At 39.2% G+C, this 14,941-nt stretch overlaps 1 protein-coding gene across 7 annotated transcripts in view; it reads left to right on the top strand.

Moving 5' to 3' along the window:
- LOC6614508 (neural-cadherin) overlaps positions 1-11,275 on the top strand; it is a 97,230-nt gene extending 85,955 nt beyond the window's left edge. For 5 of the 7 annotated variants that reach the window (XM_032727618.1, XM_032727615.1, XM_032727619.1 and 2 more), the window contains 6 exons: positions 192-2,493; positions 2,584-2,754; positions 6,898-7,136; positions 8,340-8,552; positions 8,686-8,856; positions 9,329-11,275. In XM_032727618.1, coding sequence (XP_032583509.1) covers positions 192-2,493; positions 2,584-2,754; positions 6,898-7,136; positions 8,340-8,552; positions 8,686-8,856; positions 9,329-9,450 — 3,218 coding nt within the window. In that variant the 3' untranslated portion in view covers positions 9,451-11,275. Of the gene's footprint in view, positions 1-191; positions 2,494-2,583; positions 2,755-3,906; positions 4,149-6,897; positions 7,137-8,339; positions 8,553-8,685; positions 8,857-9,328 lie in introns of all 7 variants that reach the window. The other 2 variants (XM_032727613.1, XM_032727614.1) reach the window with 1 other exon arrangement.
- Positions 11,276-14,941: the final 3,666 nt, after the last annotated feature.

Here is a 14,941-nt window from a genome sequence, read left to right as displayed (position 1 = left end):
ATGCCTTTGAAGTCCTGACTAGCAACTGGATTTGGGCTGGGCCTTAGGCACTTATATGACTGAGAATTGGTAGTTTATTCACCTGTAGACACACTTTTTTAGGAAGGTCTTTCCTTGGAGCTTTTCAATACAGGAAGGAGGAATTAAGGATATCTATTCTAATCTATAATAAATTTACTTGCAATTTGCAGAGGGAGCCAACGGTGATGGCATGGCTGTAATATCGTCCCTAAGATCCTTCGATCGCGAACAGCAAAAGGAGTATATGATCCCAATTGTAATCAAAGATCATGGTTCACCAGCAATGACTGGAACCAGTACCCTGACCGTCATAATTGGCGACGTGAATGACAACAAAATGCAGCCTGGATCTAAGGACATCTTCGTTTACAACTACCAAGGACAATCGCCAGACACTCCGATTGGACGGGTCTATGTCTACGATTTGGATGATTGGGATCTGCCCGACAAGAAGTTCTATTGGGAGGCCATGGAGCATCCAAGATTCAAGTTGGATGAGGATTCCGGCATGGTAACAATGCGTGCAGGAACTCGCGAAGGGCGTTATCATCTCAGGTTCAAGGTCTACGATCGGAAGCACACTCAAACCGATATACCAGCCAATGTTACGGTTACAGTGAGAGAAATTCCCCATGAAGCTGTTGTAAACTCCGGATCCGTACGTCTATCAGGCATTTCAGATGAGGACTTTATTCGAGTCTGGAACTACAGAACCCAAAGCATGAGCCGCTCGAAGATGGATCGTTTTAGGGATAAGCTGGCTGACTTACTAAACACTGAAAGGGAAAATGTTGATATTTTCAGTGTGCAATTGAAAAGGAAACATCCGCCTCTAACAGACGTTAGGTTTTCCGCACACGGATCTCCTTACTATAAGCCAGTTAGGCTAAATGGAATTGTACTGATGCACCGCGAGGAGATCGAAAAGGATGTTGGCATCAATATCACCATGGTGGGCATCGATGAGTGTCTGTATGAGAATCAAATGTGCGAGGGCAGCTGCACGAACTCGCTGGAAATCAGTCCTCTGCCCTATATGGTTAACGCCAACAAAACTGCCTTGGTCGGTGTTCGTGTGGACACCATTGCTGACTGTACTTGTGGTGCTCGCAACTTCACCAAACCAGAATCCTGCCGAACCACACCCTGTCATAATGGTGGTCGCTGTGTGGACACCAGATTTGGTCCTCACTGCTCATGTCCTGTGGGATACGCGGGACCCAGGTGTCAGCAAACCACTCGCAGTTTCCGTGGAAACGGTTGGGCCTGGTATCCTCCCCTGGAAATGTGCGATGAATCGCATTTAAGTCTGGAGTTTATTACCCGAAAACCCGACGGCTTAATCATCTACAACGGTCCAATTGTTCCTCCAGAACGGGATGAGACGCTCATCTCGGATTTCATTGCCCTGGAATTGGAGCGAGGTTATCCTAGACTGCTTATCGATTTCGGCTCGGGAACTTTGGAGCTGAGAGTGAAGACTAAGAAGACGCTGGACGACGGTGAATGGCATAGAATCGATCTGTTTTGGGATACCGAAAGCATTCGAATGGTTGTCGACTTTTGCAAATCAGCAGAGATTGCCGAAATGGAAGATGGCACTCCCCCGGAATTCGATGACATGTCCTGCCAGGCGAGAGGACAAATTCCGCCATTTAATGAGTACCTCAACGTGAATGCTCCTTTGCAAGTGGGTGGTCTATATCGGGAACAGTTTGATCAGAGTCTGTACTTCTGGCACTATATGCCAACGGCCAAAGGATTTGATGGCTGCATCAGAAATTTGGTGCACAACTCAAAACTCTATGATCTGGCCCATCCTGGTCTGTCGAGAAATAGTGTCGCGGGCTGTCCTCAAACCGAGGAAGTTTGTGCTCAAACGGAAACCACAGCTCGCTGCTGGGAGCACGGAAATTGTGTTGGATCCTTGTCCGAAGCTCGTTGCCATTGTCGACCGGGATGGACAGGTCCTGCCTGTAATATCCCTACGATACCCACTACCTTCAAGGCCCAGAGTTATGTTAAATATGCTCTGAGTTTCGAGCCCGATCGTTTCAGCACGCAAGTCCAGTTGAGATTCCGGACCAGAGAGGAGTATGGCGAACTTTTCCGGGTTAGCGATCAGCACAATCGGGAATACGGAATTCTGGAGATCAAGGATGGACATCTGCACTTCCGTTACAATCTGAACTCTCTGCGCACTGAGGAAAAGGATCTCTGGCTGAATGCCATAGTCGTAAACGATGGCCAATGGCATGTGGTGAAGGTAAATCGATATGGCTCAGCTGCTACCCTGGAATTGGATGGCGGAGAGGGTCGTCGTTATAACGAGACCTTTGAGTTCGTGGGACATCAGTGGCTGTTGGTGGACAAGCAAGAGGGTGTCTATGCGGGCGGCAAAGCTGAATACACTGGAGTGAGAACCTTTGAAGTGTACGCCGATTACCAGAAGAGCTGTCTCGATGATATACGGTAAGTGTACTTATTAATCAGAAAAGTAAATTGTTTCATAACTTTTAATTTATAATTAATTGCTTATTACTTGCTATTATCTATTTACAGTCTGGAGGGCAAACACCTGCCATTGCCACCGGCGATGAATGGTACTCAGTGGGGACAGGCTACCATGGCCAGGAATCTGGAGAAGGGTTGTCCCTCGAATAAGCCCTGCTCCAACGTGATCTGCCCCGATCCGTTCGAGTGCGTGGACCTGTGGAATGTCTACGAGTGCACGTAAGTTTCTTATCAGCTCACCATTTCATCTTATGAAAACCACCCACTGCTTTTCGTTTCACATCAATCAAAAAGAAAAATTCATACCATTTAAATAAATTGACCGTTCGGACTGTACTTTCACATAACATTTACAAACCAACAAAAAAGGGTAGAACCTCAAATTTCCCGTAAGCCAAAATGGCGATAAGAAAAACCCCAAAACCAATACCACAAAAAAGTTACAAAAAGGAAAACAAATCGCCAGCTTTTGATAAGCAAGCGCAGAGCTTACATTTGATAGGCTTAATCAATTAAGGGGGGGGCACAGAAAATAGGAGAATACACGGTAGGAGGAGCAGAGTCCGGAAAAAAGCTTGCTGAAACTGCTCGTCAAAGGACCTCGTGCCGGAGATTCAGTTGAACACCACCACACCCATTTAACACCACACACATGGCACAAAAGTCAGTTAGTGATTGGCACTAAACGTTGCGTGACAAATCAATCGGCTTAGGCTTACGTTTCCGATTTCGCTTTGACTTCGAGTTAAAGTCGATTCGAGAATCCAGATCCGGGAGCAAAGAGCATTTGTCCGGCTTGCAATGGTCCTTGTATGTACATATTCACGCTTTTGTTTTCCCACACACAGAGCAACAAGCTTAGCACAGGTACTACTACTTTGCTTATCTTTCTTGAACACACACAAACCACACTTCATACTTGTTGGCTTCAAGCTTTTGGTCAGGGCAAATCAATCAGTGTTAAATAGGGAAAAACACGCCCGTTGGGAGAAGTCACACAAGTCACTTGGGATTGTAAAATCACTTCTTAAAGTGCATAACAGTATACAGTAGAAAGTAAGTTCTCTTTCCGGAGAGCTCTATTACACATACAAGTTCAAAGCCGTCGTTTTTGATACTTCATAACCATTTGCGGTACAAAAAACAGAAATAAGTATTATTAGGTATACTTGTACTCCCATTAAACATTGCGCATAATTATCTGACATAACTTGGACCTGTCTCAAATGTGTTAATTATCCATCACTCAATTGGAACATCCATTCGATACTTGAATTTTCGGTTGCCCAATTTCTTTTCCCATTTATGCGAACAACTCAATCTCGAATAATTAATTATAAATAATGGTACTTAAAACCCGAATCGAACTAGTTGCGGCGAAGGACGCATTATGTCGCCCGATTCCAAGGGCTGTATGGATCGCAACGAATGCCTCGATATGCCCTGCATGAACGGTGCCACATGCATCAATCTCGAGCCCCGACTCCGATATCGTTGCATATGTCCAGATGGATTTTGGGGCGAGAATTGCGAACTGGTGCAGGAGGGTCAGACCTTAAAACTCAGCATGGGCGCCCTGGCGGCGATTTTGGTCTGCCTTTTGATCATACTGAGTGAGCATCGAACCACAGAATCCCCTCCAAAAATCGAAATATGCGACAACAACTTTTAGTTATAATCAAGCAATTAGTGCTTTAGCGAATGCCTAGCGTTTTAGTGTCTATGTTGTTACGTTTTTCAAAGTTAATTAGCTAGTCGCAGTCATCCAATCAATTTCATGCAAATTCCATTTCATTTTACCATCAATTCGGCATTTCAAAGGCCCCTATGCACTTTGGTTTTATTTGATCATCTCATGCTCTATCATTTATAAATCCAATCATTCGGCATCAAAATCACGGATCACCGAATTTACCTTTAATGAAAATTTATATATTTGGCACACGGCTTTCAATATATCCGCTCACATTTAACCCATTCAAAAAGGCATTTCCATATTCATCAAACTATGATTTCATTTCCATACCATTTTGAATGTTTGTTTTTGGCACGTTTTCCGTTCAGCCTTCCACTCAATATGTCTAGTATTATTCCCTCTGTTTGTGTGTGTAAATATTTTATGTAACTAAATGAAGGTATGTATGTGCCGAATATTTAATGAATTTGTGACTTACTTCTTGCCAAGTACGAGTATTTCATTTGGACGCCGTCTCTGTAAAGTACACTGTCCATTTAGTTTTTGCGCTACACTCTGCCAACTATTCGCCCCACACACTTTTCAAAATGCACTCAGCCAAGAGAATGAAAAAGACCTGAAATGCCCTTCAGGTAAGTTAACAAATGTGCAGTCAGAGATACAAGTTGTCCATGAGGAGACAAGGGCAAGCCACCCAAAACCGAGCAAGAGCAATTGCAGTTGTTAGCTTTGGCATTTCGAGAAATCACGATGCTCCAAATCCGCCCACCTTATACGAAGTCTACATACAAAAAAAAAAAAGATAAATACAGGCGAGGGAGGACAGGATGATCAGACAGCTCAAAGGAGCAGGTTGGAAAGTGGCACTAAGAAGCTGCCAGTTCCATTTCGGCAATGCCTCGCGAGGATTTACTACGTTTGCATTTGCTTTTTTTCCCCCTTACTTCTCGACTTCTTACGTTAAATGCCGGCTACGTGTGTAAACAGCCAGAAAAATGCCAGTTTCAGGCTTAGAGCTCAGCTCCATTTATATGCCACCTTTGCTTAACGTTTAAAAGCAAGCGAACCGCGGTTCACGAAGCATACGGAAATTATTTCGTGCCCGAGCCAACCATCAGCTGAAACTAAATGACGTAAAATATGGCAAACTTTATAGACCAAAAATTCCGTAGAAATTATCAAGTACCTTACTCACTTCTGATGGACTTAAACTGTGCACTTGGGAGCAATCGAAGGCTAGGAGGAGCAGCCAAGAGTAGGAAAAAACTATCCCTGACTTAACTTTTCAACTGGCGTTGATTTAGTGTGAAAGTTTCTTGTTGCTTTTGAGGTATTTACTCTATCCTCGCCTTTTAACTTGTTTGCTCCTTTTTTTCTGCTGGCCCGCTGTGCGGAATTCAATGGTTAAGCAATGACTTTTGCCAATAATCAATATATCAAAAGTGACTAGAGTCTGTATTTGAAAAGTATTCAATGGTGCTTGCAAAAAAGTCGCCCAATGGCCATGAATTTTATAGTTGCTGTGAAGAAAAGAAACCGAAGTGTAAACAAATTTTCGATTCCTTTCTATTCTGATCGAAATAAAAAGTCCATTACAGAATGATAGATTGGAGTTTTAAACAAATGGCAAAACTAAGACTTTTACAGGAAATGAGCAACAAAAACGTGTAATAGTAATAAACCTTAATTTAGCTGAAATTGTACGAGACCCATTTTTAAGGTCAGACATTTAGAATTTTTACGAAACAAAACATAGACAATTTCCCATGCATCTCAATTACTGCAGCCTTGAGTCCGAGAAATCTCCCTTGGCAATTTCACACCTCAATTCGCAAAAACAAGTGACACTGCAAAGTTTTTATCCCTCTGCTTCTGGAAGATTGAGTGTGAGTGCGTTTCCCAAAACTAATCAAAACAAACTTAAGGACTGAGACAAAATAAAATGAAATTCAACTTATGCCAAGAATGCAGCTAGAGTAAAACTTTAAATTCAATTCCAACCATGGAAACAAAAACTGTTACATAATAATCATAAAGGGAAACAAAAATTTTAAAAAACAGCACTTAAAATGCGTGTTAGGATGGGGAACTCGATGAAGGGCGATGCGGAATGCAAATGCAAAAAGTTTGTAACACGACCAAAAACTGAACTAAAAACTCACAAAGCGTAAAATAATAGCTGCTATGAAAAAATAGCAAAAATGGTAAAGTTGCAACGAACGTTTAAAAAGACTTTTTGACAGTTTTTTACACTTTTAAAGGAAGCAAGCGAGTGAGGCAAATGAAAATATTCCATTCTCAAAACTATTGAAACGAACAAGAAAACAAGTAAGCACTGAGAAAATATCAGCATCTAAAATCAGTAAAAATTCTTTAAATTATTTGCATCAAAAAGTTGGGAATATTAGAGAAAATGTAATTAATGGGAGCTTTGTATTATTTTATCTTTAATTCCTGATTCTAGGACGTTTATTTTTCTCAGTGTGACCATATGCAGGAACTTTATCCAAGACACACCCCAGCATGATGGAAACAAATTTTAAATAATTTCTTTTATTTTTTCAACACACTCGACACACCCACACATCCTGTACACCCCACATCCACCCAAACAACCAACCAACCAACCACTCGTGTATGTAACTTTTTCGGGGCTCGTCCTGCAGCTGTCCGGCGGGCTACAAAAGCTCGGGCAGCACCTGTGTCAACGACAACGAGTGCCTACTGTTCCCCTGTCGCAACGGGGGTCGCTGTCGCGATCATCATCCTCCAAAGAAGTACGAGTGCCATTGCCCCATGGGCTTCACTGGCATGCACTGCGAACTGGAGTTATTGGCCTCCGGCGTATTGACGCCATCCCGTGATTTTATTGTCGCCCTGGCGCTCTGCCTGGGCACTCTGATACGTAAGTACATACTGAGGAACCACAAAAGAGGTGTGGAACCAACGAATTGCTGAATTAAATCGAACTTTTAAGGCTTGAATAGCTCAAGAGAGTGGTAAAACTTAAACTAGCGAATAAGGATTCCAACAATTCAATACATCAATTGCATGAAGAGAACCCTTTTAAATAATTACTTAATCTTTTATTTATTATATTACACGTATCCAAGTTAGTTTTTACATTAATATTGCACTTTAACTCTTTTGATTTCTTTGGTTTTCTTGTACCAATTAAAAGTTTGATAAGATGTGTATCCGTTTTTCAAATATTGATGGCATTGCGCGTAAGCCATAAAATTAATTAAGTCTTACAATCAGCAATCTGCAATGACCGGAAACGACGGATCCCAGCAAGCAAACATGTCAAAAGTAATTTCCGCAAATTACATAACACAACAAAAGTCCTTCCTTTAATTAAAGTTTATTCGATGGTCAGCGAAATATTTTTGCATATCGATTGGGGCGTGACTGCAAAAGAATCCAAGTATAAATTAAACATTGTTGGATAAGAATAATATTTCGGCATTGCGAATGCGTATTTGACTAACACAATAATTGCAATTACATGATGGCCAGCTGGCGAAAGGCAAGAAAAACAGAAAAAATCCAACTTTCTGCGAGCGAAGAAGCCGCAGCAAATTACTTAACGTCAACTTCAAGTTGTGGTGGCAGTTTCCACGACTCGAAATGCCCAAAAACATTTTGTTTTCCCAGGGTTTTCCCGTGCAACAGATGCTGTCTGCGTTTCGCAATATGCTGAAAAGCGCGCTGGCCAAATTAGAAATACTACAGAAGACAGCGGATTCAAGTCGTCTGCAGCTTGATTTGCTATTTTCTGTTGACCAGAAAACTGGGACAATGTTGGCAATATTGTTTTAGGTTTCTTTTCGTTTCGTTTTCCCTATTCTTTTTCCGTGTTTCGGCTCTATTCCGCTCTGGTTATACAATTTAATTAAGAATTTTTCTGCCAGCTGATAGCGCACGAAAATGTTTGGACCCGCCTTTCCGCCGTCGAAGAGAAGTATAACTGAAATTGTTCTGCATGTTAAATTAAGCGTTGTATGATGCACTTTGTGAACCCAAGGAGTTGTTGTTGCATACAGAAGGAGGGCAATATTTGAGGGGAAATTGCATTTTAATATTGTTGAATTTTAACTATTCGCAGTACTCGTCTTGGTGTTCGTCGTATACAATCGTCGCCGTGAAGCGCATATCAAATATCCGGGTCCCGATGACGATGTGCGCGAGAATATCATCAACTATGACGACGAGGGAGGCGGCGAGGATGATATGACGGCCTTTGACATCACACCTCTGCAGATACCAATTGGAGGGCCAATGCCACCTGAGCTGGCGCCCATGAAAATGCCAATTATGTGTATGTTTTCCCTTCTACACTTTAAATTACAATTAAGAAATATATTCTGTTTTGAGAGCATTTAAAAATTCCGAATATCAAGTAAAATAAAGTATAACACTATGGTTTTATTTTTAACGTCTCCTTTCTCCAGATCCCGTCATGACCTTAATGCCAGGTCAGGAGCCCAATGTGGGCATGTTCATCGAGGAGCATAAAAAGCGCGCCGATGGTGATCCAAATGCGCCACCTTTCGACGACTTGAGGAACTACGCGTACGAGGGCGGCGGCAGCACAGCTGGATCGCTCAGCTCGTTGGCTTCAGGTAGGCCTGAAAAAAGAATATTCCACTTTAAGACTAGTTTTTGCACCCATTATGCAGCCGTTTAGTCACGAAACTAGAACCGAAAAGCCTGCGAAGCCCCAAAAAGTAGGCTACTAATAACTAGAAAAGCACTCAAACGTGCAGCTGAAAAATAAAGCACTCGATTCGTTGTTGACTCATCAACTTTTTGACATTTCCAGGCCAGCGTTTCTCAGATACAGCTGAATATTGGGTGTAGATCTAGGAGAAATATAAAACCAAAAATGGCTGTTCACTCTTCTATTTTGACTACACAGTGGAAAAGAATACTTAATCGAGTTGTATCATATTTTTTAATATCCAAAGTCTTAAAGCAATATTATGCCATGGTGTTAGAGAAAAGTTAAGACAAAAAAAAAATAATCTGCAGCATTTTCTTGAATGCTTAGACTAAACATGGATTTTTGTTTGCGATTATTCGTAATTTTTGCAGGAACTGATGACGAGCAGCAGGAGTATGACTACCTCGGAGCCTGGGGGCCGCGCTTTGACAAGCTGGCCAACATGTATGGACCCGAGGCGCCCAATCCCCACAATACCGAACTAGAATTGTAAGCTGGTGGAGCGAGGAGTGGCGTGGAATAGAGTGGGGAGAAGGGAGAGACCGAATCCAAGTCCGATGCGGATACCTAGATGAACAAACTAAAACTGTTAGTAGATACAAAGTTGCATTTAAAACGAAATGAAGCCCCACTCCCGAGGGAAACTCACACACACAAAGAAAGCGCAACCAAAGAAGCATCTCAATGCTGAAGTTGGCAGAACTCTCTACGTAAATGGAAACTAAGAACTAGAAAACTAAAATAGGGGAAGGGAAGTGGAAGTGAAATCAAACACATATTATGACACGTAAAATGACATTTGTAAAAATATTTCATCAGCATTTAAATTTAAACAATTACGATAATGAGATTTAGTTGTTAGGGCAACGGTAGGCCGAAAAACGGTTACGGTGGCACTTTTTCCAGCATTTTTTGCGGGGCAAGTTATGAACGAAATAAAACTAAAAATTGAGGAAAGATATTTGTATGATGTAGGAGAGAGCATACCAAAGTTTAGTTTAGGAGCGCTTATGAATTTATAACTTTAATTCTCAAACCGATTTATTGTGCATATTATTTTAAGTTGTAATTATTATTTTAGGCATTTTATGTTTATAAGTTTGTGACGCATGTGAGAGTCATTTAGCCGTTAAGCCAGAACAATTCTCAACGCCTTTAATTTATCGGAACTTTAAGTTAAACCATTTTTATTTCGCATTACTTTTTAAGGATTACGATTAAACAGAATTAAAACTTATATAAAGGAATACCCAAAGACTGTTTTCGTTCCATCATAACAAGTATATACATACATTAAAAACACGAAACATATATATATATATTAACATATAAACATTACGAAATTTTTAACTGCAACCGACGTGCGTTTCGCAATTTGTCGCATTGTGTATGATTCAATTTAAAGTAAACCACAATCGGCAAAACCTGGCCAAATTCCAGGAAGAAAGTACTCCTACAAAAATATTCTAAAGCAGAAAACCTATGCTAAAACTCCATAAAAGCGAATCAAGCAAAAGAGTAAAAGAAAAAGTAAAAGTAAAAAAAAATAAGAAAACGAAAAATTACCTTTAGATGAACTTAGCGCAATTGATATAATTAAAATGAATACTTCAAAGGAAAACAAATGATATATATTAATGATGAAAAAATGGAAAAGTATTTTACATTGTATATATTATTAGTTTTAGCACGTATACAAAGAAACACACAGATACAACAATATTAAACCAAATCAAATTGGTAGCAAAACCTAAAATAATATTAAGTCATTTCAACTACAGAGAAAGAATGCATTGAAAGAAAAACAAATAAAATCCTCCATATACATAAACCCAAACTAACTGCATTTAAACACAAACTTTTCCACACAACAAAACAAGCGGTTTGTAGATTCGTCCTTTTTTTCCATTTGTTTGCTGAAAACTTAATCGATCGGCAATGGTCGCAAATTTTTATTATTTTTCGTTTGTTGTTGCATAGACCCACACATAATAAATGTTGTTTTTTAAGTTGAATTCGTGTGTTTGATTCAATTTGCAACAGTCAGCCAGAAAAACTAAACCAGAAACGCAGTTTCCCGATAACAGATTGTAGAGAACCGTAAGTACACAGCAAAAAATATATATAAGATCTGCGTAGATCATACAGTTTTCTAGGATCCTATTATTTTCAGTTCCCTAATTTGACAGATTGTCCCTTTAGCAGACAAAAACACGACAAAATTTTTGGTATTCGAATTATTCCTACTACCACAGAAGAAAGTTTATGAACACTACTTAAGAAAAACCTACCATATACATATAACAAATGGAGAAAAATCTAACAAAACTGCAACAAAAGTTGACTATTGAAAAGTGCAAAGATTTTAACGTAATTGTTAAACCATACAGCGAAATAAATAATAATACACTTCTCTGCTGTACTTGTTTGAGAAAATTCATAGAAATTTTAAAGCACATTAATTGTTAAATCGAACCTTAACTCGAAGTAGCCATTTACGAATAAACGAAGCCATTTTGCACGATTTGCCTGCTCAGTGCAGTACAGTGCGGTACGGTACAGAAAGTCCGCAGATCGAGAAACACACAGAACACTGCCAAAATTAGGTTTTAGTTTCGCAGGGACTCGTGAGGTTAATTCAACGAACCGTTCATTTTTCGCTTTCGCTTTTCTTTAGCGCACTGAACTTTTCATTTGGCCTTCTTGCTGACGCATCTGACTATGAATAAATTTTGCATTTATATATGTATAGGTCGAACAGCCAACGGAAACGAAAAATATCTCAAACAAACAGTAAACGATGCAAACATTTTAAATTGTAGACATTCAGATAAATAGCAAACAAAAGAACCGGGCGATATTTTATATTTATACCAGATGGAAAACACACACAGAACAAAAAACCAAATTAGTAGAATGGCAAGTGAATTATATACTCATTTACACATATTTGTTATATATTTTGTAACGTAAGTTAGAAGCATATACTATATACTGAATAATGCACAGACACATACATATATAATGCGAAATACATTTACAACAAACACAAATGAACACGCCGACAGACTGACAGATAGACAGACCCATACATACATGCGATGCAAGAATCATACTATTTGATAACTATGTATTTATAATGTATGCATTTTTTACCAACCCGAAAACAAGCGGCTAACAAAAACCGAATCTCCTCTATGAATCGTAAATCCCGTTCAGTCTAATAAAATGCAAAAACAGATACACATACTAAAACCAATGAAAATGCGAAGCCAGAAAACAAAAAACCGATTTGAATGCAGTTTTAGATAAATTTGCATATAAGTACATTACTATGTAAAATCCCTTTAATATACACAAAAAAGAAAATGCAAACGGAAACTAGTATTAAAAAATGAAATTATGAATAAATTACGAGTAATAATGATAAAACAAGAGCAAAGCAAACTGCTGGAAAAACTAACAAATCAATTGTGTCAGTATCGAAAATGATAAAAATGCTAATTAAGTAAGCGACAGAGAAAAGGCGTGAAAACTTGTAAGCTAATCACGCTCCACTTGAGGAAAATGGGGAAAATATTTAGTTAAGAAACCTATACACGACATACACACACAGACACATTGACATATACACACTCACTCATAGACAACATCAACAAAATGCAATTATATTAAACGAGGAATTATTATAAAAGCAAAAAACACACAAAAAGAAAAGTGGAAAGCAAACAAAAAGAAGGAATAAAAAATAAATAAAGAATCTGTAACGTTATATGGAAAGAAAAATGGAAAACTGTGTATTTATTGAAGTGTGGTGAAAAAGGCTGGGGGCAATGAAGTTGGATTTCAACAAAAAACTTATATTTGTCGCAAATTTTAAATGAAATGTATTTATTCAGAATGACTTATTTCATTTCGGATGAAATAAAATAGCTCGATAGTGGTTTCTTAAATATTAATGAGTTAATTTTTTCCACTTTTTGCAAACTACAACTTATAATTCTATAAAAATGATTTATGTGTACTTTACACTTATAGACATCATGGGATGCATAAATTTGAACTCTTGACTTGAGCATTTTCAGTTCCCGTGAAGTAAATGTAAATATGTTTGTGCCTCTTAGACAATAATCCCTTGTTATCTTAGTACCACAATGGCCATTCCGATTTCCAGGTATCTCTGAGGAACAGTGCTATTTGTTTATTTGTATATTACATATTGCATTGTTACAAATGAAACCAATATTATGTCAATGTCAATGTTGAGTCAGACAAGCTCGCAGCCGCGGGCAGACACTCTCAGGATCACAGTATATCCTTATTTGGCCTGTATGTGTGTCCTTCGTCTGCTTACACACTATCGCTATCAGCAAATTTAACCAGCAGTAACTATAAACACAAAGCGCACAATAGAAGGAAACACTTTTCCCGAGAAAAGAATATACAGACAAACATCGCTTATCTGATTTTGCAAAGAAAGGCGGTAGGTTTTGTAAATGGATTTGGCCTTTGCTTTTGGCCCCGAATACAATTTCCTCTTTTGCTATCCAAAGAAGCGAATGAAAACTTCTCATCACCACAAAGGCAAATATATATGCGGAGGGAGCGCAGCAGATTTTCTTTCCCTACACTTTCCAGTGCGGCATCAAATTTCCAATATTATTGCTCCCTGTTGAACATTTGTCTTGCCCTTTTTTGCCGGCTCTTGGCACGTTCTAACAATTGTTTAAGGCGCCAAAACAAATTGCGCATACGCCAAGTGGTGCGGGCAAGGAGGGAATGTATATGCAAACATTCACTTCGAGCACAATTTATAAGCCACAATTTGTGCGGACTATTTTTAGCTAAACAATTTGTTTAGCCGTCTCTTTGCAGCTGTCGATTTATTGGCCAACCCTTTCCATCGCAATTCCCCCAACTTTTTCCCAGTTCGAACCCAATGTCTCCCGTCCAATTTCATTGTCAAGCTTTCGGTTTTGTTTGTTTTCACCCCCCACTCACTGGTATTTATGGGTTTTGTTTTTGGGCTGTTAAATTTATGAATTTCGCGCTGACAAGAGCCGCTCGTTTATCTCATCTAATAAGTTTCGCTTGTTGCTCCACGACCCTCATACTATCGAACTTTCCATTTCGTTTCGGATTTTTCCTCTGGCTCATTTGCAGTAAAAACTTCTGGTTATGGCCTTTCTAGAAAACACTTGAAAAAAATATCCAATAAGCAGGGTTTTAGCGATTTAAAAACTTTTAAATTAATTTCAAGGACTAGAATTTTCAAATTATTACGCAAAATACACAGTACAAGCGAAATAATTATTTATGCAAATAATTCTTCCTTTAGTCATTTTATTTTTTCAATATAATTTTACCTAGCAACCAAAAATATGCATATATTTAATGCATATTTTATAAATTTTTGTTGTGCACTTTGTATTGATTTTGAGCTGGAAAAACAGTTTGATGAGCCCGCTGAACGTTTCAGTTTCCGCTTTGGGCTTTCGGCGCTCGGTTTTTGTGTTGGACCTTTTTTATGGCAGGTTGTTAAAGTCGAGAATTTTCCGATTTTGGCTGCCTACTAAGTGAAACAGCGAAGGCGGCCAAAATGCCGGTATTTTTTAGATAAGTGCTGCAGTTTATGAAATCGCTCTGGGCAGCTTGAATGGAATTTAGCAAGCGAGTGATGGGTAAGCTTTTAAATTGGTACAGCAGCGAGACATGTGAATCGCATTTGCGGATGTTTGGCCACTGATTTAATCTCATTCATCCCGAATGATACTTATCATATTTGAGGAATACCAAATAAAGGCATTTTCAAATGCGATTTTGCGCCCGAAAGCATGCAGTAAATATGCGCACTAGATAAGCACATGTCATCTACATATGTATGTTTGAACCGGGCCCAGATTCCGGCTTTGTTTCGTGCCGCCCACATATTTCAATATTTTGCCAACATGTCACATGGATGACATTCATTTCCTACAGTCAAC

This window comes from Drosophila sechellia, chromosome 2L (assembly GCF_004382195.2).
Source record: "Drosophila sechellia strain sech25 chromosome 2L, ASM438219v1, whole genome shotgun sequence".
In the NCBI taxonomy this organism is placed as follows: Eukaryota; Metazoa; Arthropoda; class Insecta; order Diptera; family Drosophilidae; genus Drosophila; species Drosophila sechellia.
The sequence above is the reverse complement of the archived record's forward strand: the minus strand, read 5'-3'. Positions and strand labels throughout refer to the sequence as shown.